The sequence below is a fragment of the Acipenser ruthenus genome, unplaced genomic scaffold (genome assembly GCF_902713425.1).
Source record: "Acipenser ruthenus unplaced genomic scaffold, fAciRut3.2 maternal haplotype, whole genome shotgun sequence".
Classification (NCBI taxonomy): domain Eukaryota; kingdom Metazoa; phylum Chordata; class Actinopteri; order Acipenseriformes; family Acipenseridae; genus Acipenser; species Acipenser ruthenus.
In genome coordinates this window covers 246595-274404 of record NW_026708779.1, presented here as the reverse complement: position 1 = coordinate 274404, position 27810 = coordinate 246595, and the positions used below count along the sequence as shown (strand labels likewise).

The window sequence follows — 27810 nt, the reverse complement described above, 5'->3', positions numbered from 1 at the left end:
TACATACCTACATACCTACATACATACATACATACATACATACATACATACATACATACATGCATACATACATACATACATACATACATACATACATACATACATACATACATACATGCATGCATGCATGCAGGCTCAGTTTGTCGGCTCCTCAGGAGCTGCGACTTGTGCAGTTCAAACATAGATAAAGAACTTATTGCTCCGAAGCCAGTGTGACACAGTCATTAAGGAGACGGCAGTAACTGTGCTAGGGGAGAGGAAAGTGAAACTGATAGCTAGCATGCCTCAGTGCCTGAAGCGGTGCGCCTGCAATTGTGTATGCGGTGACGCCGTGCTACAAACCGTTTGTATCCCGTACTACAGAACACGAATTCCCTCGATCTGAACACCAATGTCCGAGTCTCCAATGGTGTCCAGCCGCCGGTTGACGTGATTCTGCGGACTACTCCTCTCCTTCACAGCGAGTGAAATGAATTTCGCATTGTTTAAACTTTAATTCCTACCCAAAAAATCTATTTAAAGGACTTGGAAAAAAGGGAGATGAATCCCGCAGCGCTCTCGATTCTTCTTCTGTCTGCCGCGGCATTGCTGGAGCTTCCACAGGTTGTGCTTCTATAGATTTCATTGTTCTGCGCTTACCTGCTTGTCTTTCATAACTAAGGCTGGATTTCACTTCATGAAAGAAAGTGTGTAAATATGCCTATTAATGATCTCTTGTTAATTAATTAATACTGCAAAACGTTTGCCTGATTGACTGACGCGAGTTTGCTTCCTTCCTGGTAAATGATTGAACACACACTGCGCAGAGCTGCGTGGTTTCTTTAAAATGCCTTCAACGCAAAAAGACACCGGCTGCATCAAAGATCAGAAATATATTTAATCTAAAGATCGATCTGTCCAGCGCAAGAAGGGGGCATTCACCTGCGTTGTTATTTTTTACAGTTAATGATTTACAGATCCATGCCACTTTGTAATAATCTACACATGTTCTGCAGCAAGCCGGGCTGTGTGTGTTTCTGATTTCTAAACGAAATGCAAGTCTTTATTTTATTTTGTATGTTGATTGCATTTCGCGTGGGGGATGTTTTTGCATTGTGGTTTATTATTAAGTGAAGCTAATATTACACTTGGTTGCAAAGCATCGTGCTTCTATTGTTTACAATGCGCGTGTCAGGGACGCCCGCGCTCGTGCGGGTCGTTAAACTGGGGTTCTGATGCGCGTGTTCTTTACTGTTGTGTTTTATTCTCTCCCGCAGATGAAATGTGACTCCTCAATACCAATGGACCTCGCTGAAGATGCCCTTGATGATCAATATCAGGGATGCAGAGAGACGATGTTAAAAAATATTAACACAACTCATCTTCCATCAGAATTAAATAAAAACCCAGCACTTAAAAAGGCGTGGAAAATCGCACAGAGAGAAACGAAAAGACAACGCCATAAGGAACTGAGTTTGGAGCAAGCCACGGCCATCTATGTTTACACCATGGATGACGTTTACAGCGCGTTCAACGCCGCGATCCGAACAGGAGGCACACGTTACAGCGAATTCCCGTTCAAGGCGTTGCATTTCCATTTGACAGACGCCCTGAAGGCTCTGAGACCCAATAAGAATACATGTTATGATGTGTTCAGAGGAGTTAAAGTAAAATTCAAGACGGCTGAAGATAAAACTGTTCGATTCGGGCAGTTTGCATCAGCCTCTCTAAACCAAAGTGTCGCGGAGGGCTTTGGAAACGCAACGCTGTTCGCAATAAGAACCTGCCTCGGCGTGCCCATTAAAAAGTATTCAGAGAAACCACAGCAGGAAGAGGTGCTGATTCCACCTTTTGAAGCATTTAAAGTGATGAAAGTCAATGGAAATGAAATCCGACTGGAGCATATTGCAGACCAGAGGAGTAATTTCAACTGTCTGGAGTGTGTTACTGTCTTTAAACCCCAGTGCGCTTTTAATAAGTACTCATACTCGTGTAATTGAACTAGACACTGTGCAGGAGCATTGGGGGAGTGATCCCATCTCTATTAACGTGATAATCGATACAGCTCTGGATAAAAGAGTTACGTCATCACCTTCTGGTCATCAGTGTGGAGTAGTGGTTAGGGGCTCTGGACTCTTGACCGGAGGATCGTGGGTTCAATCCCAGGTGGGGGACACTGCTGCTGTACCCTTGAGCAAGGTACTTTACCTAGATTGCTCCAGTAAAAAACCCAACTGTATAAATGGGTAATTGTATGTAAAAATAATGTGATATCTTGTAACAATTGTAAGTTGCCCTGGATAAGGGTGTCTGCTAAGAAATAAATAAATAATAATATTAAACTAACACGTGTTGCTTCATAAAGTCGAATGAAACCTGCTAAATAATATTACTTTAACACAGAGTATTACTGTTTTGTGTGTATTACTGTATTACTAAAGAACAAACAAACAAACAAACAAACAAAAACCTTGTTTAAATGTGATCTGTCTTGAACCGATTCGTTTTCTTTCTCGTCCGGTTCCCATAGCAGCTGATCGATCTCAGAACTTCGTCAAGTCGGGTCTTTAAGGATCCCGGTGATTCAGCCTCGACAGCATGACTACCCTGGGCAGCCCCTTCCATCCCCTCACCCCTCTCTGTGAAGTCATACAAAGATTCATACAAATGAAAACTTTGACTTTGGTCTCAAAGCTGGATTGGGTGAGATAATTATATGACTGTTGTCCCATAATGCACTGCTGTGTGTTTCCGTGAGGAGTCTGTGTTCAACTGTGCAGCTCTGGACACAAGCGTAGCATCCTCACCCTATAGAATGAACTGCTTCATAGAGTCCAGTGCCAGCTGCTGAATAATGTTCCCTTGTTAACATATTGAATTCCACCCCCTGTATATAGAATGAATTCCCTCAGCTTCACAGAGTCCAATGAAAGCTGCTGAATAATGTTCCCTTGTTAACATATTGAATTCCACCCCCTCTATATAGAATGAACTCCCTCAGCTTCATAGAGTCCAATGAAAGCTGCTGAATAATGTTCCCTTGGTAACATATTGAATTCCACCCCCTCTATCTAGAATGAACTCCCTCAGCTTCATAGAGTCCTGTGAAAGCTGCTGAATAATGTTCCCTTGTTAACATATTGAATTCCACCCCCTCTATATAGAATGAACTCACTCAGCTTCATAGAGTCCAATGACTGAATATATATATATATATATATATATATATATAGTTCAAGCATAGTCCCTTGTGAAACAGGATATGCTACTGCACTCACATATAGAAAGCTGTGAAACAGACAGGATACCCACTGAGGCACACATGGGGGTGAGGTGTGAATGTGTGAAACACATCACCCCCCAGCTTGGACCGGTCAGGGCTGGTTCTGCTGATTAGTTTCTGAGAAAAATGTGCAATGCATTTTTATAATAGGAGAACATTCTACAATGCATCTCTATAACAGGAGACAATTCTACAATGCATTTTTTTAGGAAAAAAATTAAACCATGCATGTTTATGATAGGAGAAAATTCTACAATGCATTTTTATAGTAGGACACAATTCTATAATGCAGTTTTTGCTATAACAGAATATTCTCCAATGTAATCAGATTTAAAGGTTTTCCAATTAATATGTATTTATTTAAACACAGAATGGACCAGTTATATATTAAGACAGAGATGATAAATGCCCCATCCCCCAAGCAACACAGACCACTTTTTTTTAAATTATGCATTATTAATTTCTTAGCAGACGCCCTTATCCTGGGCGACTTACAATTGTTACAAGATATCACATTATTTTTACATACAATTCCCCATTTATACAGTTGGGTTTTTACTGGTTCAATCTAGGTAAAGTACTTTGCTCAAGGGTACAGCAGCAGTGTCCCCCACCTGGGACTAAACCCACGACCCTCCGGTCAAGAATGCAGAGCCCTAACCACGACTCCACACTGCTGCCCATCATCCTATATAATCAACAAATTTTGTAAAGTCGAATGAAAGCTGCTGAATAACGTTACGTTAACATATTTAATGTAATATTATGGGTACATTTCACGGAAATCGTTTATATATATTCAAACATAGTCCCTTGGGAAACAGGATATGGTACTGCACTGACATACACAAAGCTGTGAAACAGACAGGATACCCACGGAGACACACATGGGGGTGAAGTGTGAAACATACAGCACAGTGCCCAGCTTGTAAATAAAAATGTGACATTTTAAAATCCAAAATGAAATACTACTATTATAGCTTCCTATTTTGTAGTTTCTTTGATTACATGATGTTAAATAAAATATCAAAATTATATATATATATATATATATATATATATATATATATATATATATATATATATATATATATATATATATATATACAGACGTGCTCAAATTTGTTGGTACCCTTACAGCTCATTGAAATAATGCTTCATTCCTCCTGAAAAGTGATGAAATTAAAAGCTATTTTATCATGTATACTTGCATGCCTTTGGTATGTCATAGAATAAAGCAAAGAAGCTGTGAAAAGAGATTAATTATTGCTTATTCTACAAATATATTCTAAAATGGCCTGGACACATTTGTTGGTACCCCTTAGAAAAGATAATAAATAATTGGATTATAGTGATATTTCAAACGAATTAGTTTCTTTAATTAGTATCACACATGTCTCCAATCTTGTAATCAGTCATTCAGCCTATTTAAATGGAGAAAAGTAGTCACTGTGCTGTTTGGTATCATTGTGTGCACCACACTGAACAGGGCCAGAGAAAGCAAAGGAGAGAGTTGTCTGAGGAGATCAGAAAGAAAATAATAGACAAGCATGGTAAAGGTAAAGGCTACAAGACCATCTCCAAGCAGCTTGATGTTCCTGTGACAACAGTTGCAAATATTATTAAGAAGTATAAAGTCCATGGAACTGTAGCCAACCTCCCTGGATGCAGCCGCAAGAGGAAAATCAACCTCAGATTGAACAGAAGGATAGTGCGAATGGTAGAAAAAGAACCAAGGATAACTGCCAAAGAGATACAAGCTGAACTCCAAGGTGAAGGTACGTCAGTTCCTGATCGCACCATCCGTCGCTTTTTGAGCGAAAGTGGGCTCCATGGAAGAAGACCCAGGAGGACTCCACTTTTGAAAGAAAAACATAAAAAAGCCAGACTGGAATTTGCTAAAATGCATATTGACAAGCCACAATCCTTCTGGGAGAATGTCCTTTGGACAGATGAGTCAAAACTGGAGCTTTTTGGCAAGTCACATCAGCTCTATGTTCACAGATGAAAAAATGAAGCTTTCAAAGAAAAGAACACCATACCTACAGTGAAACATGGAGGAGGCTTGGTTATGTTTTGGGGCTGCTTTGCTGTGCCTGGCACAGGGTGCCTTGAGTCTGTGCAGGGCACAATTAAATCTCAAGACTATCAAGGCATTCTGGAGCGAAACGTACTGCCCAGTGTCAGAAAGCTCTGTCTCAGTCGCAGGTCATGGGTCCTCCAACAGGATAATGACCCAAAACACACAGCTAAAAGCACCCAAGAATGGATAAGAACAAAACATTGGACTATTCTGAAGTGGCCTTCTATGAGTCCTGATCTGAATCCTATCGAACATCTATGGAAAGAGCTGAAACTTGCAGTCTGGAGAAGGCACCCATCAAACCTGAAACAGCTGGAGCAGTTTGCTCAGGAAGAGTGGGCCAAACTACCTGTTAACAGGTGCAGAAGTCTCATTGAGAGCTACAGAAAACGTTTGATTGCAGTGATTGCCTCTAAAGGTTGTGCAACAAAATATCAGGTTAGCGGTCCCATCATTTTTGTCCATGCCATTTTGATTTGTTTTATTATTTACAATATTACGTTGAATAAAAAATCAAAAGCAAAGTCTGATTTCTATTAAATACGGAATAAACAATGGTGGATGCCAATTACTTTTGTCAGTTTCAAGTTATTTCAGAGAAAATTGTGCATTCTTCGTTTTTTGTGGAGGGGTACCAACAAATTTGAGCACGTCTGTGTATATATATATATATATATATATATATATATATATATATATATATATATATATATAAAGTCACAATCCTAAAACTCTGATGCAAAACTTTTGGCCTGGGCTGTAGATCTCTATTTTTTTATTCTGAAACCCACAGGAAATCATTTTGGACCACATGTAAGATATAATCTTTGCTCTGCTACTGCCTGCTGTAAAAGCACCAGACCCCTGTCCATTTCTGCAGAGCTGTGAGGGTCTATAAAGCCTGCAGTATTTGTGCTTAAACCAGCACTTGTCTTTTGTAGTGAAAGACTGAGCAGCTTCATTCCACTTGTCAGGTAAGTGCATTTCAAGTTCCTTATAACGATTCTGTGTTTTCAAATAATAATAATAATAATAATAATAAAAACTTTTTCACACACCTCTATTACCTAAATTTACATTAGATCTGTATTTATTTTGAAGTGATAAAACTATCTCTCTCTCTCTCTCTCTCTCTCTCTCTCTCTATATATATATATATATATACACATATATATTTACTCTATTCTATCAGAAATTTGAATTTTCACGGGTAACTACGTATTGCACAGCAATATGTACAATTAACAGAAATCGTTAAGTCCTTGATAACTATGAAAAAATACAGCCTTATCTATAAATAGTCAAATATAGACTAACAATCTCTCTCTCTCTCTCTCTCTCTCTATTTATTTATTTAAACTCAAATATACCAGTTATTTATTTAGACCGTGATAACAAAGTGCCTCCTAAAAACGATAGATAAAATGTAATTGTTCTTTTCTATATGTTTTTGAATAGGGGAAGTTAACAGGGTAATGTTCTTGCGCGCGGGTAGGCGTATAGACAACATGAACGTGTTTAAGTTCAATACCAAATAAAACGTTGCTCCTGTTATTAAGCAGTAGTAAGAATCGGAAGCAGAGGTATTCAAAGGAGCCCGTTCTTAATTTGTCATTGTTTATTGAAATGAGTGTTCAGCTTTCATATTGAAGCGTGTCGGGTATGACTCGTTCAATCAAACGCGTAGTGTAGGAATTTGCTTGCATCGTTCAAGACGTTTTTCAAATCGAGTAAGCTCATTTATGTTTAAAAAAAAAAAACGACAATAGAGTCGCAGTCCTTCTTTCGCAGCTAGTGTCATCTTTATGGCGCGCAGCTGAACTGGTAAACCCATTTGAGAGCAAAACATTTTATGACATTTTTAACTTTCATAGCTGAAGAGGTGGCTGGCTGAGACTCCTCAAGCCCAGAGGTGCCGGAGCTGAGCCTCGCCAAACCCCGGCACAAATTAACCACTGATGCATGTACAGATTTAACCGTCACTTAGGAGTTTAGTGGATGTTCCAATCTTACATACAGAAACGGATTAATCAAAGTGAGGGCTAAGTTTGCCCCAGTCGTGCCTTGTTGAAATCAGGCATTTACATGATTACCGTGTAAGAAGACTCATTAATTGACGTCTGCAAATGAGTGCGCGCAATAACAAGAGCTCTGTTAGCACGTTTCCATTATACCTAGCAAATGCAACTACTGAGACTTGTTGGAGTTTTTATCAATATTTCATTACACTTAATATACTTTCTTTTATTGACAGATTCTGCACACGTTTCGTTCTCATCCCTGATTCCCACAAACAGGTCTGTGAAGTTCTTATCCGGTTGGTGAAGAAGGAACAGCGGAGATGAATCCCGCAGCGCTCTCGATTCTTCTTCTGTCTGCCGCGGCATTGCTGGAGCTTCCACAGGTTGTGCTTCTATAGATTTCGTTGTTCTGGGCTTACCTGCTTGTCTTTCATGTCTTTCATAACTTTCATAACCGTATTTCAATTTACATTCTCCAGTTTTGACCATAGCTGTGGATAGCACAGCCGAACTACACAATTTAATCGCTCTGCTTCGTTTAAATGGATTAAAAAGAAAAGCAACACATATAATTACAATTTTAAAGCATTCGTTATTTGGAGGGGTACATTTCGCATTCACAAAGTTATAGTCACTAGAATCCTTTCTTCGGTTTATTTTTTTTTTTGTAGATGAGGATTCACATGCGACAGTACAACGCGATCACACGTCCCCTATATCATACACACGGGCATAAATTAATCGATTTATTATCGATGTGTTACTACAGCAAGTAATAGATCTGTTTACACTCCTTTTTAAAACCATATTTTGACACACGTTTATTCTTTCAAAATCTAGCAGTGTAGAGTAGTGGTTAGGGCTCTGGACTCTTGACCGGAGGGTCGTGGGTTCAATCCCAGGTGGGGGACACTGCTGCTGTATCCTTGAGCAAGGTACTTTACCTAGATTGCTCCAGTAAAAACCCAACTGTATAAATGGGGAATTGTATGTAAAAATAATGTGATATCTTGTAACAATTGTAAGTCAGCCGGGCTGTGTGTGTTTCTGATTTCTAAACGAAATGCAAGTCTTTATTTTATTTTGTATGTTGATTGCATTTCGCGTGGGGGGTGTTTTTGCATTGTGGTTTATTATTAAGTGAAGCTAATATTACACTTGTTTGCAAAGCATCGCGCTTCTATTGCTTTACAATGCGCGTGTCAGGCATGCCCGCGCTCGTGCGGGTCATTAAACTGGGGTTCTGATGCGCGTGTTCTTTACTGTTGTGTTTTTTTTGTTTGTTTTTTTCAGATAAAATGTGAGGACCCAATCCCAATGAACATGGCTGAAGATGCCCTTGATGATCAATATGTCAATTGTAGTGATGAAACTATAAAACAAATTAAAAACTATCTCCAGTCAGAATTAAATAAAAATAAAACATTTCAAAAGGCATGGGAAATCGCACTCATAAACGTAACAAAACTAATTCAGGAAAAAAAGATTACGGAATTGAATTTGGAGCAAGCCACAGCAATCTATGTTTACACTATGAATGACGTTTACAGCGCGTTCAACACCGCAGTAAGAACAGGAGGAACGAATTACACGATGTTTCCATACAAGGCGTTGCATTTTTATTTGACAGATGCCCTGAAAAGACTGAGATCCAATAAGGAAGAATGTTATGACGTGTATAGAGGAGTTAACCTAACTTTTACGACTGCTGCAGGTAAAATTGTACGATTTGGCCAGTTTGCTTCAACCTCTCTCATAAAAAATAAAGCAAAGCAATTTGGAAAAAAAACACTCTTCACAATAAGAACCTGCCTGGGTGTGCCGATTGAAAAGTATTCAGCATTCCATACTGAAAAAGAGGTTCTCATTCCACCTTTTGAGAGATTTAAAGTGATGTTAGTCAATGGAAATAAAATCCGACTGGAACATATTAAAAACCAGAAAAGTAACTTCAACTGTGGGAGGCGCAACTCTGTTTAAGATCCAGCACACTCTGACTGTGTTATTTGGTCGCTCATAGTCATGCAAACACGCTAGATACTGCAGGAGCATTGGGGGTGCAATCCCATCTGTATTGGTCATCGATACAGCTCTGGCCAAGTTTTGCATCACTTAGAATTTTTGGATTGAAACCATATTAAAAAAGTCATAATTTAGATATTAAGGAGGCTGTGTGGTCCAGTGGTTAAAGAAAGGGGCTTGTAATCAGGAGGTCTCCGGTTCAAATCCCACCTCAGCCACTGACTCATTGTGTGACCCTGAGCAAGTCACTTAACCTCCTTGTGCTCCGACTTTCGGGTGAGACGTAGTTGTAAGTGACTCTGCAGCTGATGCATAGTTCACACACCCGAGTCTCTGTAAGTCGCCTTGGATAAAGGCATCTGCTAAATAAACAAATAATAATAATTTTATTTATCATGTAATCAAAGAAACTATAAAATGATATCTCAACAAAAAGTCTATACCGGAATCCATAATAGTAGCACAGTGGTATTTTATGTTAGATTTAAAAAATGTCACATTTAATAAAAATCTTTTTTTTTTTCAATCCAGTATGTTAACGTAACATTATTCAGCAGCTTTCATTCAACTTTATGAAGCAACATTAGTTAATTCTGCAGGGTGATACAAAACTTCTGGCTATAGCTGTATTATCGAAATAAATTCAATTTCTTCTATCTTCATAGAGCATAAGTGTCGCTATTTTTTTCTTTTTTAAATAAGTATTTTTTTTTAACAATGAACAAATTAAAGATTTGATCGTCTTTTTTATTCTTAGTTTTTAATTACGCTGTAGTGGGAGAAGAATTCAGAATGTTTCTTTTTAAAGCGATTAATAAAGCAATTGCAAGCTTGCATTAATTAATAGCTTGAACTGGGTTATAGCTGCATAAATAACAAGTCCATATCTCTGAAATATTGTAAGGCTTCGCTTCAATAAAGCACATTTCAAAAACACTGGAGTTGTGGATTCATTTTGTTTTATTTTCGTCAGCGACCCTACAGGTGTCTCCCTTTATTTATCGACAGATTTTTAAAACACCTAGAAACTTTTTTTTTTTTTTTTGTCCCGTCGATGATTACTATCGATTCCCATGAAAAATGCAAAAAAAAAACCGCGCCCCCTGTGGGTCTGGCCGGGAGCCTGCGGGCTTGCCTGTAAGCTGCCCGGAGCTGCGTTGTCCTCCGACGCTGTAGCTCTGATGCGGCTGCGCGGTGAGTCCGCAGCGTGGAAGGAAGCGGTCGGCTGACGTCACACGCTTCGGAGGACAGCGTGCGTTCATCTTCGCCGCTCCCCAGTCAGCGCAGGGGTGGTAGCGGTGAGCTGAGCCTAAAAATAATTGGCCATTACCAAATTGGGGAGAAAATAATAAAAAAATAATTGGCAACGACTAAATTAAAAAAAAAAAAAAACAGGGGTGTCAAACTCAGCTCCTGTAGGGGGGCCACAGTGTCTACTGGCTCTCACTTGCTTAATTGGTCTAATGACTTGATGAATTGGACACATGTAACACTTCCCTCCAGGTCTCAAAATGTTTCACAGGTTGGCGTACCTTGAATCAGGTGCATTTCATAAAAACCATCAACTGTAAAAGACCATGGCCAACCGAACAAATAATTAGAACATAAGAAAGTTTCCAAATGAGAGGAGGCCATTCGGCCCATCTTGCTCGTTTGGTTGTTAGTAGCTTATTGATCCCAGAATCTCATCAAGCAGCTTCTTGAAGGATCCCAGGGTGTCAGCTTCAATAACATTACTGGGGAGTTGGTTCCAGACCCTCACAATTCTCTGTGTAAAAAAGTGCCTCCTATTTTCTGTTCTGAATGCCCCTTTATCTAATCTCCATTTGTGACCCCTGGTCCTTGTTTCTTTTTTCTGGTCAAAAAAAGTCCCCTGGGTCGACATTGTATATACCTTTTAGGATTTTGAATGTTTGAATCAGATCGCCGCGTAATTAGATCAATTGACTTAACAGAGAGCTCAGGTGCTGGAGAACTGCGTCACCTCGAGGACAGGAGTTTGACGCCCCCTGTGTTAAACAAACCTGCATGTGGAATCGCATGGCTCTCCAGGACTGTGATTGGCTGATTGGATACCCCCCCCCCCCCCCCGATCTAAGATTCTCATTCCAGACTTTCAACTTCCTACTCCTTATTCTCCCTCCCTGTATGGGTTCCTACATCATCTGTGGGGGTGTCTACTGCCATGTCCCATTAAAATACATACTGATGGATGGTGGATGATGGATGATGGATGATGATGAGAGTGGTCCAGTGGTTAAAGAAAAGGGCTTGTAACCAGGAGGTCCCCGGTTAAAATCCCACCTCAGCCACTGACTCATTGTGTGACCCTGAGCAAGTCACTTCACCTCCTTGTGCTCCGTCTTTCGGGCGAGACGTAGTTGTAAGTGACTCTGCAGCTGATGCATAGTTCACACGCCCTAGTCTCTGTAAGTCGCCTTGGATAAAGGCGTCTGCTAAATAAACAAATAATAATTAGTAGTAGTAGTATTTTATTTTCAGTCTTCAATAGGTATATTGTGAAAACAGCAGCAGTAATATCCTATACAGACACATTGCACACAGAGATAACAAAAATACAATCCACATACTGGAGAAAGAACTGATATGGTTATAACTACACATCTTCAGCTTGTAACCTGACATACCTGAGCTTCAGAGATGGAAATAAGACTCCTGTTGCACAGCAGTGTGATCCAGTCCTGGTTTCACTAGGAGTTTAATAATAAGACTCACCTGAGCTTGTTAGCTAGACACACTGGGGGCTGATCAAGCTGGTAGTAAAACCTGGACTGGGTGACGCTGCTGTGGGATAGGAGTCTGATTCCCATCTCTGCACTTTCAGTCTAAAAGAGAATGGAAAGTGTAGCCAGTCTAGTTTTTAATGTGAGCAAAAAAATTAAAAAAAATGTTGTGTTAATGAAGATCTATGGTCTTGTCTTGTATTATCATTGGGCACATTATCACTGGCCTGCTTTTATGGAACTAACCAAGACTTTAAAATCCATTCTCTCACCTCTTATTAGCTTTATTAACATGATCACTGGCCCCTCCCTTTTAAAGGAACGCTGACCATCTTTAAAATCCATTCTCTCACCTCTCATTAGCTTTATTAACATGATCACCGGTCCCTCCCTTTAAAGGAGCGCTGACCATCTTTAAAATCCATTCTCTCACCTCATTAGATTTATTAACATGATCACTGGCCCCTCCCTTTAAAAGGAGCGCTGACCATCTTTAAAATCCATTCTCTCACCTCTTATTAGCTTTATTAACATGGTCACTGGCCCCTCCCTTTAAAAGGAGCGCTGACCATCTTTAAAATCCATTCTCTCACCTCTTATTAGCTTTATTAACATGATCACTGGTCCCCTCCCTCTCTTTATAAGGAGGCCTCACCGATTCGTAAAATCCAAATCCAAATCTTCAGACGAGACGTCAAACAAACAAGCTCCTATTGGAAGTGACTCTGCAGCAGCCACTGACTCCCTGTGTGTGTGTGACCCTGAGCAAGTCACTGAACCTCCTTGTGCTCCGTCCTTCGGACGAGACGTCAAACAAACAAGCTCCTATTGGAAGTGACTCTGCAGCAGCCACTGACTCCCTGTGTGTGTGACCCTGAGCAAGTCACTGAACCTCCTTGTGCTCCGTCCTTCGGACGAGACGTCAAACAAACGAGCTCCTATTGGAAGTGACTCTGCAGCAGCAGCAGCAGTTGTTGATGATGCAGAGTTCACCCCCGTAGTCTCTGGAAGTAGCTTTTCTAAACGACTCATTCATAATTAGAAGAAGAGAAGAAGAATATAAGTGAGAACAGAAAGTTTAGATCCGGACATTGTTCTTTTTTCATGATAGCGAGGGTTCTGGTTTTCCAAAAATCGCAGGGGCGGAAGTTAAGACTCCCGTTGCACAGCAGTATGATCCCATCCTGGTTTTCATGATGAGATTTCTGACAACTCGGTTGCAGGATTATTATTTCTTCTTCTTCCTCTTCGTCTTCCTCTTCCCGGCATTGTCTTGGTTGTCGTTGTGCGTCCGCCTGTGTTTCTTCATGTTCCCCTTCTGGCTAAACTTCTTCCCGCAGTCCGGACACTCGAAGGGCGTTTCCCCCGAATGCACCAGCAGGTGTTTCTTGAGGTTCCCCAGGTGGTTGAACCTCTTCTGGCACTCCGTACACGGGAAGGGCTTCTCGCCCGTGTGAATCCGGCAGTGTTTGTGGTAATCCCCAGCGCGCTTGAAGCTTTTACCGCAGTCCTCGCAGACGCGGAGGCGCCGCTGCTGCCCTTCGGAGTGCTGCTCCCCCTGGTGTTTGCTGAGGTGCGCCGCGCTGCGGAAGGAGGTGTTGCATTCGGGGCAGGGGTGCAAGTTCTCGCCCACGTGGACCAGACGGTGCCTCTTTAAGTTCTCCGCGTGGTTGAAGCACCGCTGGCACTCCGGGCACTGGTAAGGAGCTGATCCGGCATGGATTTGTTGGTGCCGTTTCAGATTACCGACCTGTAGAGGAAAACCAAAATAAATGTTTTGTGGGTTAATATTATTATTATTATTATTATTATTATTATTTCTTAGCAGACTCCCTTATCCAGGGTGACTTACAATTGTTACAAGATATCACATTATATTTACATACAATTCCCCATTTATACAGTTGGGTTTTTACTGGAGCAATCTAGGTAAAGTACCTTGCTCAAGGGTACAGCAGCAGTGTCCCCCCACCTGGGATTGAACCCACAACCCTCCGGTCAAGAGTCCAAAGCCCTAACCACTACTCCACACTGCTGCCCACACGAATAAGAACCTACATCTGAATAACAAGACCCTACATTTGACAAGTTTTTCAAACAAGACCCTACATTTCTGACACAAGATATTCACGTTACAGAAATATGTTTGAATACAATTCTGATAACTCTATAGAGAAAACCATATTTATTTTTGAGTGTCACAACAGACATTTTTTTTTCTGCTTTAATAAATATTTAAAATCGTGAAGCACCATGAAATATATTTTTTTAAGGCAGTGAGATAAGCCTTTTAAAATATCATCATCATCATCATCATCATCATCATCATCATCATCATTAATATTATTATTATTACACACCTGATTGAACATCTTCCCACAATCCGGGCACTGGAAAGGAGTCTCCCCGCTGTGGATCAGCTCGTGTTTTTTCAAGGTGCTGGATTCCCGGAATCTCTTCCCGCAGTCCGCACACTGGAACGGCATCGCCCCCGTGTGAATCCTCTGGTGCTTCCGGAGATCTCCGGAAAACCGGAACCTCTTCCCGCACCCGTCGCACGGATAGGGCGTCTCTCCCGTGTGCACGCGCTGGTGCCTCCGCAAACGCTCCGGATCCCGGAACCTCTTCCCGCACTCTGAGCACTGGAAAGGAGGCGCGTCTTCCGAGTGAACCAGCCGATGCCTTTTCAGGTGTTTGGCGGTTTTGAAAACCTTGCCGCAATCGGGGCAGCAGAACGCGACGGGAGTCTCGTCGCCGTGGATTTTCCGGTGCATCTTCAGATGAGACGGCTCTCTGAAACCGCGGCCGCACTCGCCGCACTGGTGGGGGAGCGGCTTCCCCTCATGCTGCTGCAGACGGTGCTTCTTGAGGTTGGCGGCGTAGAGGAAACGCTTCCCACATTTGGCACACCGGTGTTTCCTCCGCCAGCGGCTTGCTTCCAAACCGAACGGGTCTTCCCCCCGCGATCCCTCCGACCGGACGCCTTTGTAAGCAGCCTCCGTTTCTCCGTGGACCAGCCGGTGCCTTTTAAGGAGCTCCGGGTCTCTGAAAGTCTTAGAGCACTCCTTGCACGGATGACACTGAGCTTCCTGGTGGGTGTCCCTGTGTTTTTTTAAGGTTTTCGGGGTGGGGAAACGTTCCCCGCAGTCCGCGCAGCTATGTTTGCCGAGGTTCTTGTCCGTGCCGGCGTCGGCAGGTTCCGGATTTTGCGCCCGGGACTGGGACGTCTGTCTGGATCGTGAGGAAGTCCTTCTCGAGCTCACGGGCCTCGTCCTGCGTTTCTCGGCGCGTTCTTCTCTGTGCAGCTTTTTCATGTGCTTGTCCAAATCCTGACTCGCGGGGAAAGCTGTCGGGCAGTGGGGGCAGGCATGGGATTCTGCGATCAAGCCTGGTTCGAGGGAGAGAAAAGTTAGAGTAGAGCAAATATTTCCTGCTAAAATCGAGGATTTATTAATTGTGATACAGGGGGGGCATTCATTAGAGACTGCTGTTAACGTTGGAGGTTGATCATCCGCAGCTCCTTAACGCTCAGTCAGGGTTCGAAAGCAAAACTATGAGAAACCAAGTCATGCAGACAAACGTTTCGGCAGGCAGCGTTTTCTTTAGTACAGTGCAGGGATGGAAATAAGGACTCCCCGTTGCACAGCAGTGTGATCCAGTCCTGGTTTCACTAGGAGTTTAATAATAAGACATACCTGAGCTTGTTACCTAGACACACTGGGGCTGATCAATCTGGTAGTAAAACCTGGACTGGGTGACACTGCTGTGCAACAGGAGTCATATTTCCATCCCAGCTATGAGGGGGCAGGCTTACATTTTTCTTGCTTACACGTCGAAAAGCAACGTACTCACTTTTCACATCAGCGTCGGCAGGCTCGGCTGCCATCTCTTCCGTTTTAGCCTCTGCAAAACCCTCCGAGGAGTTTCTCAGCGACGTGCGAACTGTCCCCGGCTCTTCAAGATCACCGAGTCCGTGTTCGTCTCCAGGAATGGATTCCATCTCCGTTCCTTCCTCCTCTAAAGGAGTATCTTCATCTCCCTCCCGGTCAGTCTTTGCAGCAGGGAGAGTCTTGTTATTATTACTATGATGATGAACAGACTGCAGTTGGGGTCGGTTGCCCTTTTTGAGGGCAGGTTTTGCTTCGGAGATGGGGCGAGGGGTAGATTCGATTCCTTCCTGACCTTCTTTAGAGGTGTTCTCGTCTGAGTGTGCGGATTTCACTTCGGGGGTCTCAGAGTTACGAAGGAGAGACTGCGGTTGAGGGTCATCTTCTCGGCCGGCTGCCTTTTCTCTCTTTTCTAGGATTTTACCATCCTGGTTTTCAGGGGCGTTGGTGCCGAAAGTCTTCGGATCTGGGAACTTTATGTCTTCGGAGGTCTTCTCGTTAGGGTGGAGGGATCCGGTTTCGTGGACCTTCTTGTCAACAACGACCAGGTCCGGTCCAGGGTCATCGTTTTCTAGGCCAGATTCCATTTCAGTCTCGTCTGCCCCATGGGGGTCGGGGGTCATCACATCCGAGCGGGCTGTCCGAGGTTCAGAGGGGTCATCGGAAATCTGGGAGCCTTCTTTTTCACCCCCCTCCTCCTCCTTCTCTGCAGGATCAGTGTCCATAGCAGAGACGTCATCACTGCAGTCAGGAACTGGTTCAGGGGTGGACACGGTATGGTGGACAGATTCCACTGGTGGAAGACTGTTGTCCGAGTTGACGTCGTTTAGCTTGTTGGGGGGCATGTATTTTGGGTCAGGGACCTTCTCTTGGTCCGTATAGACAGATTCCACAAGCGGGACATCTTTGTTGGTGTTGGTAGAGTCTAGTTGATGTTCCTCATTAGTGTGGACTTCCTTTTGGACAAATGCAGCTTGAGGGACCTTCATTTCTATGCGGACAGATTCCTCTTGCGGGGCGTCTTTCTTGACGCGAGCAGACGCCAGTTGTGAGACACAATTAGGGCCGTCTTGAAGACTGACAGCATGTAGTCCAGGGGCACAGTATTGATTGAGGACGGATTCCGATTCAGTGACGACAGCATCACCACGGACAACGTCCAGCTTGCCAGTAGGGACAGTTTCCTCCCCCCGACTGTAGGGCATTTCTAGTGGAGAGACAGCCTGATTACTGTGGGAAGAACGTTGTCCGGGGGTGGCAGTGACCACACAGCGTACAGAAGTGTGTCCGTTGTCAAAATTATGGACCAACGTTGGCCCTCTGTCAATATTGTAAACAGACTGTCCACCGTCAATACCAAGAACAGCCGTTTGTCCACTGCCCGTATTTTGCATAGCTGTGAGTCCGTTGTCCGAACTGAGGAGAGTAGTGCAGCCAACGCCAACACTGTGGGTAGAAGTCAGTCCGTCGTCGAAATTACAGACCAACGTTTGCCCTTTAATAGTAATATTGTGAACAGACTGTTCATGGCCAATACCAAGGAGAGCAGCAGGTTGTCCACTTTCCATACTGGAGAGGGCAGCTTGTCCACTGTCCATACTGGAGAGGGCAGCTTGTCCGCTGTCCACGCTGGAGACCGCAGCTTGTTCAGGCGCCTCCTCTCCAATTCGGACCGACCGCCGGGTCTCGGGAACAGAATCTGGCTCCGGGTCTTCCACCTTGATCTGCCCGGGTTCCAGAGCGCAGGCCTCTTCCTCCTGGTTGACGGAGTCGCACTGCCGCTCCTCTTCCTCTTCCTTGACGTCTCCGCCCGGCTCGTAAACCTCCACTTTGATGTGGACGGGCCGCTGCTCCGTATCCCGCACCACGGCCCGGAGGAATCTGAACCGGGTGGAGCCCCTCTCCAGGTCGAACCGGCTCACTCGGAGGATCCCGGGGTGGGGTGGGTCCGGCCTGGGGGTGCACTCTGTTTCCGAAGCCTCCTCTTTGATGACGGGATTTTGGGACCCCCTGTGGTCTTCGATCCCTTCGGCGTCTGCGTAAAATAAATAAATAAATACAAGAAAAAAAAGCTAAACTCGCCGTTATGTTATCAATGGTTTATTGGCATCAAGCATTTATGGGAATAATAAGTCTTATTACTAATTTATAACTAATTTGTACAAACCTTACATAAGCCGGTCTGTGTGTGTGTCTGTGTGTGTGTGTGTGTGTGTGTGTGTCTGTGTCAGACTCTACAGCATAAAAGCGTCTGATAAATGACCTAAATTGATAATAAATAATGCATTTACATTTGGGGGGGGGGGGGGGGGGGGGAGAGATTTACCCAGTAAAATAAAAACACATATATATGGAAATAAAACAAACCATTCTGCCAAGTTTCTCATCCTTGACCTTTATTATATTAAAGCAAAACATGCAGAAAATAACAAATCTAAAGTTATTTACAAAAATATAGTAAAATAATACAGCTGAAACTACACTCCATGACACAGCATATGCAACTTACACCTAACCCCTAAAACGAACCCCTAAACCAAACCCCCTACCCCTAAACCTAACTGTCACTATGTTACTATTATTTCAACACTGTTTCTTTCGCACCCCCTAGCGGCCTCTAGTGGCTACTACACCAAACACTCTCCGCCATTAACTAAAAGGTAATACGTAGTAACATTTTAACCTGTACTTCATTCAATATTATTATTCATATTTTTAGTAGTAGTAAAATGTGACTGATAACCTGCTTGTAACCGCGACTGTTAAACTAAGTTGGTTTTGCCTCAGTCCGCTGCAGTTAGTGCTGCTGCAATGCAAGCTTACACACAACCAACATCAACTACGTGTAAATAAACAAGGTGCATTTTTATTTTTTATTTAAAATTAGTAGTTTGAGCCATTCCTGCTTTTACTAGGAGTTTAATAAGACGCACTTGAGCATGTTACCTATACACTGTGTGTAATAAATATATACACACACAGGAACGAGATAAAGCAAACTTGCCTTGTCATTTTAAACCGTCAGGTTCTACACCAGGGTAAGAGAGTTCAGATATTGGCCAATACTGGAGCTCCCTGTGGCTGCGTTTACTGCTTTCATAATGAGCTTGTATCACAAACACTGATCTGTCAAAGAACCCTACTCACATGTTGAAGGGACGCTGGCAGACGGTCCTTGCTGAACGTAGGTTTGGTCCTGTGTAGTGTGGTTCTGTTCAGTCTGGACCCTGCTGTACTGCTGCTGCATGTAGACCAGTCCATACTGTGGCACCGGGACCGACTCTCTGGGAGGGTCACAGCACGGCACAGGCTCCTCTTTGATCCGGACCTCCCGGTTCTCCGATACCACCCACCGGATCGGCGCTGGGTTGGGATGAACAGACTCCATGGTCGGGTCTCTCCGATCTCAACCCTGCATCTGTGTGGAACTGAGGGAAAAAAAAAGACCTTTCAGTATAGGCTGGTTTAATTGACAGTATAAGTAAGTCAGTGGCACCCCCCCCCCCCCCCAGCGTAAAAAATAAAAAAATAATGTGCACAGATACAACATGTAGCTTTATATATAAAAAAAATAAGTAAAACCAGGATTATATATATATATATATATATATATATATATATATATATATATATATTTATATATATATATATATATATATATATATATATATATATATATATATATCGATTGACTTGTGGGGATACCGTTTCGAGTCGTTTTGGATTTTAAATTGCGGCACATTATCCGAATCACAATTAGTGCAAAAGTTAAGACTGCCAGTACCAAGCCAGTTTGTTCACATTTGATTTACACACAGAAACAATTCCTCCATTGCGAGACGGTATCTATCCGAGCACAGACTGCTACAAAAAAATACATCATTTTAATACAAAACTAATGACACGCAATGCCAGCATGCGTTACACATTACTTTTTTTTTTTAAACAGCACCGCAAAAAAAGTGTATTCAATTTGATTTAAATATATATATATATATATATATATGACTCACCGTTTATGTTTCAGATTTTTCTACAGCACCGCCATTATTATTAACAATGCGCTACTACGTCTATGGAACCCGCCCACTCCTGTTTGCGATTGGCTGCCGTCTCAGCTCGGGTTATTAGAGTTTCGACTGCGGTGATTGGATAGCCTTGCCTGTCTGTCAAAGTGGCCGTTGGGGTGCCAAACTGTCTTCACACAGGTGGCGCGCGCAGCTTTTTTTTTTTGAAGTGTGTAAATTATATGTAAATATATATATTATATATGTTGGTTTTTTTTTTAAAATAAATTTCTGATTTAAGCAGAGAACTCAATTTACCAATCAACATGTGAGAAGTTCTGACAGAAGTTTTGGTAAGGCATCTACTGTTTCAGTTATATTTTTTAGTATTTACATCAACGATTTTGAAGGGTGAAATTTTCGACGTCATTATGAACATTTAATTTTGGTGATAACTTTGTGTATGAACATTTAATTTTGGTGATACCTTTTTTAAAGATATATATATATATATATATATATATATATATATATATATATATATATATAATGTGTGTGTGTGTGTATAAATCATTTTTAAAATGTACGTATACTTCATAATTATAGTTTACTGGTGCTGTCTGAAGAGATGAGTCTTGATTCAATGTGCGGACAAAATTTGAGAAAAATGTCCCGACGTTGTTGGGACGTGCCACCTTGTAAACCACCTTTTTTAAGAACTAAAATATGATAAAAAAAAAAAAAAAAAAGTGCCAAAATATTTATTTTGTTGTCGACTTTCATCCTGTATGGAGTTTTGTCTGACTGGAGTTAGAAATAGTAAATCAAAATATAGTGAGAGTCAATGAGAAGTCCCCACAAATACAGGAATGCAAACGTGTGTGCGTCTGTCTTTCGAGAAGTTTCTAGGTGTTTTAAAAATCTGTCGATAAATAAAGGGAGACACCTGTAGGGTCGCCGACAAAAATAAAATAAAACAAAATGAATCCACAACTCCAGTGTTTTTGAAATGTGCTTTATTGAAGCGAAGCCTTACAGTATTTCAGAATTACGGACTTGTTATTTATGCAGCTATAACCCAGTTCAAGCTATTAATTAATGCAAGCTTGCAATTGCTTTATTAATCGCTTTAAAAAGAAACATTCTGAATTCTTCTCCCACTACAGCGTAATTAAAAACCAAGAATAAAAAAGACGATCAAATCTTTAATTTGTTCATTGTTTTTTTTTTTAAAAAAAGGGGACACTTATGCTCTATGAAGATAGAAGAAATTGAATTTATTTCGAAAATGCAGCTGTAGCCAGAAGTTTTGCATCACCCTGTAGAATTAACTAATGTTGCTTCATAAAGTTGAATGAAACCTAAATGTTATGTTAACATACTGGATTGAAAAAAAAAAGATTATTTTTTTATTAAATTTGACATTTTCGAAATCTAACAAAATATTACTGTACTACTATTATGGCTTCCGGTATAGACTTTTTGTTGCAATATCATTTTTTAGTTTCTTTGATTACATGATAAAAGGTATCTAAATTAACTTTGTTTATTTATTTATTTTTAAATATGGTTTCAATCCAAAAATTCTAGGTGATGCAAAACTTTTGGCCAGAGCTGTATAATTAGGGGGAGGAATGTGATTTGAAGTCTTTAAATTATTAAAGTGGAACGTTTTAAAAATAATAAAGGGGGGGGGGGGGGGTCTTCAAAGGGAAACTACCTTCAAGGGAGTCTAATTTAGGTGTTTGTCGGGGCAATTCTCAACGTACATGTACGTTTGCAGTAGGAATTAAAACAGCCGAAATGCTTCCTTGCCTCTAAACGGTACAGCTGCCCAGAACGTTGCAGGTCCCGTGTTTAATTTCCAGTAGGCTCATTGGGAAAGAGAAGCAATGCGGCTTTTTAACTCATGGTACCCATTAGGGGCTGTAAATACATTAAACAAACTGAAAACGAGAGGAGCATACCCGGGTGTTTTCATGCACGTAGGTCTATAAAATGTATCAATGACAAATCTTGAGGTGTTGGAATAAATCTGCGCAGTTAGACAGGAGAGAAGAATTCGGGTCAGATAAATACGATCTTTCCTCTTCGAGGCTTTTTAATCAGAGCGCAGTTGAATTTGCTAAAGCTCTCGGAATGCACCAGCCTAATACTCCTCCCTGTTTGTCTGTTTTTCACCGAGACCACACGAAACACCTCAAAGGGCGGAATCAGGACCTCTTTCTCATGTGGCAATGCAGAAAGATTACCCAGGGGAATGCCAAGACAGGTTTTGATTTTAAAAGCGGTCACGTTCCCAAACTTTTTTGCCACTTTCTCGGACAGGCTGCTCGATGCAAACTGCCCGAACCGAACGCGTTCGCCTTCCTTTGCCGAAAACGAATCTGTGGCGCCCCTGTACACTTCGTGGCATTTCTCAGCCTCACGCTTTTTCAAAATGCGGACGGCGTCGGTAAGGAGGAAGTGCAGGGACTTGTACAGGAAGCGGTTCTGGTATTCTTTCAGACTTGTGCCGTTGGTTCTCACGGCTGCATTAAAGGTCTTGTAAAGCGATGATCCACACGTATAAGCCTGGATCGCTACGGCATGATCTTTCAGCATGCCAGGAGGAAGTGGAACTTTTTTATTCAGTCTTTCCCAGCTTCCTTCCCCTTTCTTCCACCCCGTTTTAAAATCGGCGTTCTTCTCGAGTTCATTTTTCAGAAGAGTTTTCAGAACCTTGTTCCGCATGTCCTTTTCGCAGCCCTTGTATTGGTCATCAAACGATCTGTTTGCCATGTTCAGCGGAAAGTCCTCTACGCTAGTTACCTGCAAAACAACAAAATAGCTGGATTATTTTAAGCAGGGTTGCATTTAAATTTTTTTTAAATTTTTTTACAGTGAATAAAAAAGGCTTATTTCAGTCTTAAAAAAAAGAAAGAAAAATTGATATTTCAAGACATATTTCTCGATTTTAAACATATTTATTAAAGCTGAACAAATGTCCTTTGCCACATTCAAAATGGATTGCTTTCTCTAGAGTTATCACAATTGTATTCAAGCACATTTCTGTAATGTGAATATCTGATCAAGGAAGCCCAAGTTAATGGATACAAAAAATAAAAAATAAATATTCAGCCCTGTAAAGATGTAGGGGTGGCTGTGTTAAACAGAACACGATCGAGATAAACTCGGCCACCTATTGGAATTGCTAGTGCCAACGTGAATAAGTTACCAGTGCCGACATAAGGCTGTCCCAATTCTGCCTTTTAAAAAGATCCTTCCCTCTTCAAAAACAGCCATTTACTACAAGTGGAAGCAGTTCAAGCACAGCTACAGTGAGAGCAGTTCAAGCACAGCTACAGTGAGAGCAGTTCAAGCACAGCTACAGTGAGAGCAGTTCAAGCACAGCTACAGCGAGAGCAGTCTTGGCGTTGTGCGATGCAGAAGCACATTCAAAGCGGTTTGGCATTTCTCTATACAGCCGTGTGAAAATGTATCAACACTCCTCCAGATGTGTCTCATGGACATCCTTTATCTACCCACATGCATGAAAACACCTCAGGGTGTGAATTTCAATCTCCGCTCAGTAATCATTGATATAGAAACAACAGGCGCTCCTGTGTGTGAAAATGTGAGACCGCTTTGTGCTTTAATCAGGCGTCTTAAACAACTTCTAAAAAAAGACTCTTGCGTTTGACCGCGTGTGGCTCCGTGTTCCTTTTCTCTGACTCTGAAATGAATTGCGTGTGTGGCCTATTAAAGTCAAAATGTGACAAATCGCTAATTTGCCTGTTTTGATCATTTTTAGTTCCAGTGGTTTTGATTTCGTACGCGCAGCAATCTAAACTACAGAAGCAACAGGGTGTTCTAATACATTTGCACACGGCTGCGTTTCCCACGTGGAAAGAACAAAACGACAGGAATTACCTCCTGGGACACGACAAGCCCAGCAATCGGCAGGAGAAGCAATCCTTGGAGTAGATAACGCATCTTCAGGAGATTCTTCAACAGCTCGGTTCAACCTGAAATGAAGCGCTGTATATTTACTATTTCATGGTGTGTTTTTTGCTTCAATCATTCCGAGTGGTTCTGGGTTCTGTTTCTCCTCCAAGATTACCGTCCTTGAGTTTTCTGTCTCCACTGTTATAAAACATCAGAGGAGCGGACAGTGGAAATACATGTAAAACATCTGTTACAAACCCATCTCTTCAGTGCAGTTGTGATATAGTTTGCAACTAACTGCACGAGGTGAAACTGGGGATCCGTATGGGATTTAATTAATATAATTGAAATTTGTATGACTTCTAAGTGATCTGTGGACTAGGGTACATTAGTGTACATACTTTAAATTAAAGTATAAACAAAACACATTAATGATTAAATGTATTTCATTTAAATCATGAATGTGTTCTTATCTAAAGAATATATGTTCTCACTTATGTACAGCTCTGGCCAAAAGTTTTGCATCGCCTAGAATTTTAGGATTGAGACAATTAAGAAAAAAAAAAAAAAATCATGCAATCAAAGAAACTACAAAATGATATCGCAAAAAGTCTATACCAGAAGCCATAATAGTAGTACAGTAATATTTCATGTTCGATTTTAAAATGTCACATTGTTTAATTCCTGTCAGTTTTTTGTTAAGTATATGGAAAACTACAAAGTGATGTGTGATTCAATATGTTAACATAACATTATTCAGCAGCTTTCATTGGACTCTATGAAGCTGAGGGAGTTCATTCTATATAGAGGGTGTGGAATTAAATATGTTAACAAGGGAACATTATTCAGCAGCTTTCATTGGACTCTATGAAGCTGAGGGAGTTCATTCTATATAGAGGGGGTGGAATTCAATATGTTAACAAGGGAACATTATTCAGCAGCTTTCATTGGACTCTATGAAGCTGAGGGAGTTCATTCTATATAGAGGGGGTGGAATTCAATATGTTAACAAGGGAACATTATTCAGCAGCTTTCACTGGACTCTATGAAGCTGAGGGAGTTCATTCTATATAGAGGGTGTGGAATTCAATATGTTAACATAACATTATTCAGCAGGTTTCATTCGACTTTATGAAGCAAAATTAGTTAATTGTATAAACTTTTGGCCACAGCTGTACTTGGTATTTTGACGCAAGGCTAGGCAATATAAAGAACATGTAATTGGCTCAATTAGTTATGAAGAATTTGATGAACATGCGTGGCCACACACTTTACAAATTAGCACTAATCTCAAACAACCTTACCTAACATTAGCATCTAACTTCACAGCCCCAGATTCGCACTAATCACTAAAACTTTAATACATTTTTATAAGGGGCACTTTGTTATCACAGTCTAAATATATAACCGGTATAGTTGTGTTTAAATAAATAGTAAAAAAAAAAAAAAAAAAAAAAACTGGTGATTGCCTTTTACGCATTGCAAAAATATTTAAATCAGATTAGAAAAAATTGATTATAACTTTTTTCCCCCCACTATTATTTTTTTTTTCCTATTTTAAAAATGCATTGTAGATTTTTATCACTTAAAAATAAATACAGCCCTAATGTTAATGAAGGTAAGAGAGGTGTGTAAAAAGTGTGCCTTAAATGAACAAGTCAAGCATATAAAAGTCATAGAACAGTTGGTGTAGTAAAGCATAGGGAAGCACTGTAAAGCACGGAGAGGTGTAGTAAAGCATAGGGAAGCACTGTAAAGCACAGAGAGGTCTGGTAAAGCATAGGGAAGCATTGTAAAGCACAGAGAGGTCTGGTAAAGCACAGGGAAGCATTGTAAAGCACAGAGAGGTGTGGTAAAGCATAGGGAAGCACTGTAAAGCACAGAGAGGTCTGGTAAAGCATAGGGAAGCATTGTAAAGCACAGAGAGGTCTGGTAAAGCATAGGAAAGCACAGAGTGTTCTGGTAAAGCATGGCAAACCAGGCTAAACTATGGTAAATGCAACCGAGGGAAAAACATGGGGAAAACTGCAGAATTACCACAGTAAACTTTCATAAGGGCATTTACAATGTGGAAAAGAGATGCATCTTTAAAAACACAGCAAACAGTGGTAAACTCTGGTAAATGCGTAGTATAACCAGTGGGGATACTGCAGAATCGTTATAAGGAACTTGAAATGCACTTACCTGACAAGTGGAATGAAGCTACTCAGTCTTTCACTCCAAATGACAAGCGCTGGTTTAAGCACAAGTACTGCTGTCTTTATAGACCTTTACAGCTCTGCAGAACAGCACAGGGGTCTGGTGCTTTTACAGCAGGCAGTAGCAGTGCAAGAAATATAAGCTACCTGTGGTTCAGTGATTTCCTGTGGGCTTCAGAATAAAAAAAAATAGAGATTTACAACTGTGGCTAAAAGTCACCTCGAATTTTAGGATTGAATCAGAATTTAAAAAAATGATATATGAACATAACTTAGGTATTTTATTTAGCATCATGTAATCAAATAAACTGATGATAACAAATAACAATTATATCACAAAAGTAGTCTACCGGAAGTCCTAATAGAAGTAGAGCATTCTTTCGTGTTGGATTGTAAAATGTCACATTTTTGTCAGGTATATGGGGAAAACTACAAAGCGTTGTTATATTAACATAACATTATTCAGCAGGTTTCATTCAACTCTGTGAAGCAAAATTAGTTGATTCTGTAGTGTGATGATGCAAAACTTTTGTATTGAAAAAAAGTGGTCTGTGCTGCTTTGGGGGATGGGGCATTTATCATCTCTGTCTGAATATATAACTGGTATATTCTGTGTTTAAATAAATACATATTAATTGTAGAATATTTAAATCATATTACAAAAGTGCAGTGTAGATTTTTCTCCTATTACAAAATTGCATGGTTGAATTTCCTCCTATTATAAAAATGCATTGCTCATACTTCTCAGAAACCGAACAGCAGAAGCAGCCGTGACTGGTCCAAGCTGGGCACTGTGCTATATGTTTCACACCTCACCCCCATGTGTGTCTCAGTGGGTATCCTGTTTGTTTCACAGCTTTGTGTATGCGAGTGCAGTAACATATCCTGTTCATAGGTGGTTAGCATATGTACTGGACTACTTGGGTACATTTCCGTGAAATGTAGTCATTGCCATGCAATATGTAGTTCCCCCATGAATATATATTTTTTCAAACGTCTGAGAGATATATAGATATATAGTTACAGGAAAATAATCCCATCTAGGGTTTCTGCTACGTCAAACTACGAGAGCGAAGGTGGAGTTTCTAAACTGTCACAGAAACCCGAGATGGAATTGTTTTCCTGTAACTTACTGAAGAGGCCCAGCTCTTATTTTTTATAATCCACGGATGCCCTTGTGATGCTAATATTAAAGAAGACGAGGTTCAGCAGTACAGTTGGGGTTTTTTTTAAAACAGTGTTTCAGTGCTGTAGACGTTCTGTGTCATTATCCGTTAGTGCGTCAGCTTTTATTTGGATACTTGCCTTTACCTTGTTTTAATTTCCTGTTCCTCTCCTATTTCTGAGATACGAATGTACCAGCTTTACATCATTTCATATTTTTTATATATATATATATATATATATATATATATATATATATATATATATATATATATATATATATATATATATATATATATTTATATATATATATATATTTTTTTTTAACGTATTCTCATTTTGTTGCTCATTAATGAACATTTCTCTACTGGGGGTGTTGTCGAGTGATTGAAAACGAGACGTTTTGTGTTTGAATTAAAAGCGATGGTCTTGAGGCGTCGAATGGGTCAAAGTTCAAGTATATTTTCCTCTACAGGCATTATCACTTTTTGACGT

The 27810-nt window shown here is 41.0% G+C and overlaps 3 protein-coding genes and 1 long non-coding RNA gene across 7 annotated transcripts; 2 read left to right on the top strand and 2 right to left on the bottom strand.

The window, feature by feature from the left end:
- The first annotated feature begins 166 nt into the window (after positions 1-166).
- Positions 167-2272, top strand: LOC131735982 (NAD(P)(+)--arginine ADP-ribosyltransferase 2-like). The gene is made up of 2 exons (XM_059021749.1): positions 167-603; positions 1257-2272. Exons 1-2 carry the CDS (start codon positions 541-543, stop codon positions 1977-1979), a joined length of 786 nt encoding a protein of 261 aa, XP_058877732.1. The 5' UTR covers positions 167-540; the 3' UTR covers positions 1980-2272.
- Positions 2273-6206: 3934 nt separating this feature from the next.
- On the top strand, positions 6207-10329 carry LOC117410212 (uncharacterized). The gene is made up of 3 exons (XR_004545636.3): positions 6207-6319; positions 7600-7749; positions 8660-10329. It is a non-coding gene; the product is annotated as an uncharacterized LOC117410212 (long non-coding RNA).
- Positions 10330-11863: 1534 nt separating this feature from the next.
- LOC117409975 (uncharacterized) lies at positions 11864-22830 on the bottom strand. 3 transcript variants are annotated; one of them, XR_009327841.1, is made up of 6 exons: positions 20033-20268; positions 19167-19447; positions 15985-18054; positions 14493-15520; positions 12645-13882; positions 11864-12565 (listed from the first exon to the last, which is right to left on the bottom strand). XR_009327841.1 is itself a non-coding variant. In XM_059021732.1 (5 exons), exons 2-5 carry the CDS (start codon positions 19405-19407, stop codon positions 13361-13363), a joined length of 3861 nt encoding a protein of 1286 aa, XP_058877715.1. In that variant the 5' UTR covers positions 19408-19447; positions 22748-22830; the 3' UTR covers positions 11864-13360. The 3 variants fall into 3 exon arrangements, 2 of the variants coding, with proteins under 2 accessions (XP_058877715.1, XP_034769210.2); XM_059021732.1 differs by lacking the exon at positions 20033-20268 and adding an exon at positions 22748-22830 and having other exon boundaries at positions 11864-13882; XM_034913319.2 differs by having other exon boundaries at positions 11864-13882.
- On the bottom strand, positions 20936-26322 carry LOC131696609 (erythroblast NAD(P)(+)--arginine ADP-ribosyltransferase-like). Of its 2 annotated transcripts, XM_059021744.1 has the most exons (3): positions 26138-26322; positions 23939-24033; positions 20939-22837 (listed from the first exon to the last, which is right to left on the bottom strand). In XM_059021744.1, exons 2-3 carry the CDS (start codon positions 23999-24001, stop codon positions 22094-22096), a joined length of 807 nt encoding a protein of 268 aa, XP_058877727.1. In that variant the 5' UTR covers positions 24002-24033; positions 26138-26322; the 3' UTR covers positions 20939-22093. The 2 variants fall into 2 exon arrangements, with proteins under 2 accessions (XP_058877728.1, XP_058877727.1); XM_059021745.1 differs by lacking the exons at positions 23939-24033; positions 26138-26322 and adding an exon at positions 23244-23559 and having other exon boundaries at positions 20936-22837.
- Positions 26323-27810: the final 1488 nt, after the last annotated feature.

Bases quoted from the DNA above. Each gene is read 5' to 3' on its own strand.
- LOC131735982 (XM_059021749.1), top strand. From the start codon at position 541: ATGAATCCCGCAGCGCTCTCGATTCTTCTTCTGTCTGCCGCGGCATTG. The intron at 604-1,256 runs GTTGTGCTTCTA...TCTCTCCCGCAG, and splicing joins CATTGCTGGAGCTTCCACAG to ATGAAATGTGACTCCTCAAT.
- LOC117409975 (XM_059021732.1), bottom strand. From the start codon at position 19,407: ATGGAGTCTGTTCATCCCAACCCAGCGCCGATCCGGTGGGTGGTATCG. The intron at 18,055-19,166 runs GTGAGTAGGGTT...TATTTTACGCAG, and splicing joins TGCCAGCGTCCCTTCAACAT to ACGCCGAAGGGATCGAAGAC. The intron at 13,883-14,492 runs GTGTGTAATAAT...TTTCCTCTACAG, and splicing joins GTGGGAAGATGTTCAATCAG to GTCGGTAATCTGAAACGGCA.
- LOC131696609 (XM_059021744.1), bottom strand. From the start codon at position 24,001: ATGCGTTATCTACTCCAAGGATTGCTTCTCCTGCCGATTGCTGGGCTT. The intron at 22,838-23,938 runs GTAATTCCTGTC...GTTGTTTTGCAG, and splicing joins GGCTTGTCGTGTCCCAGGAG to GTAACTAGCGTAGAGGACTT.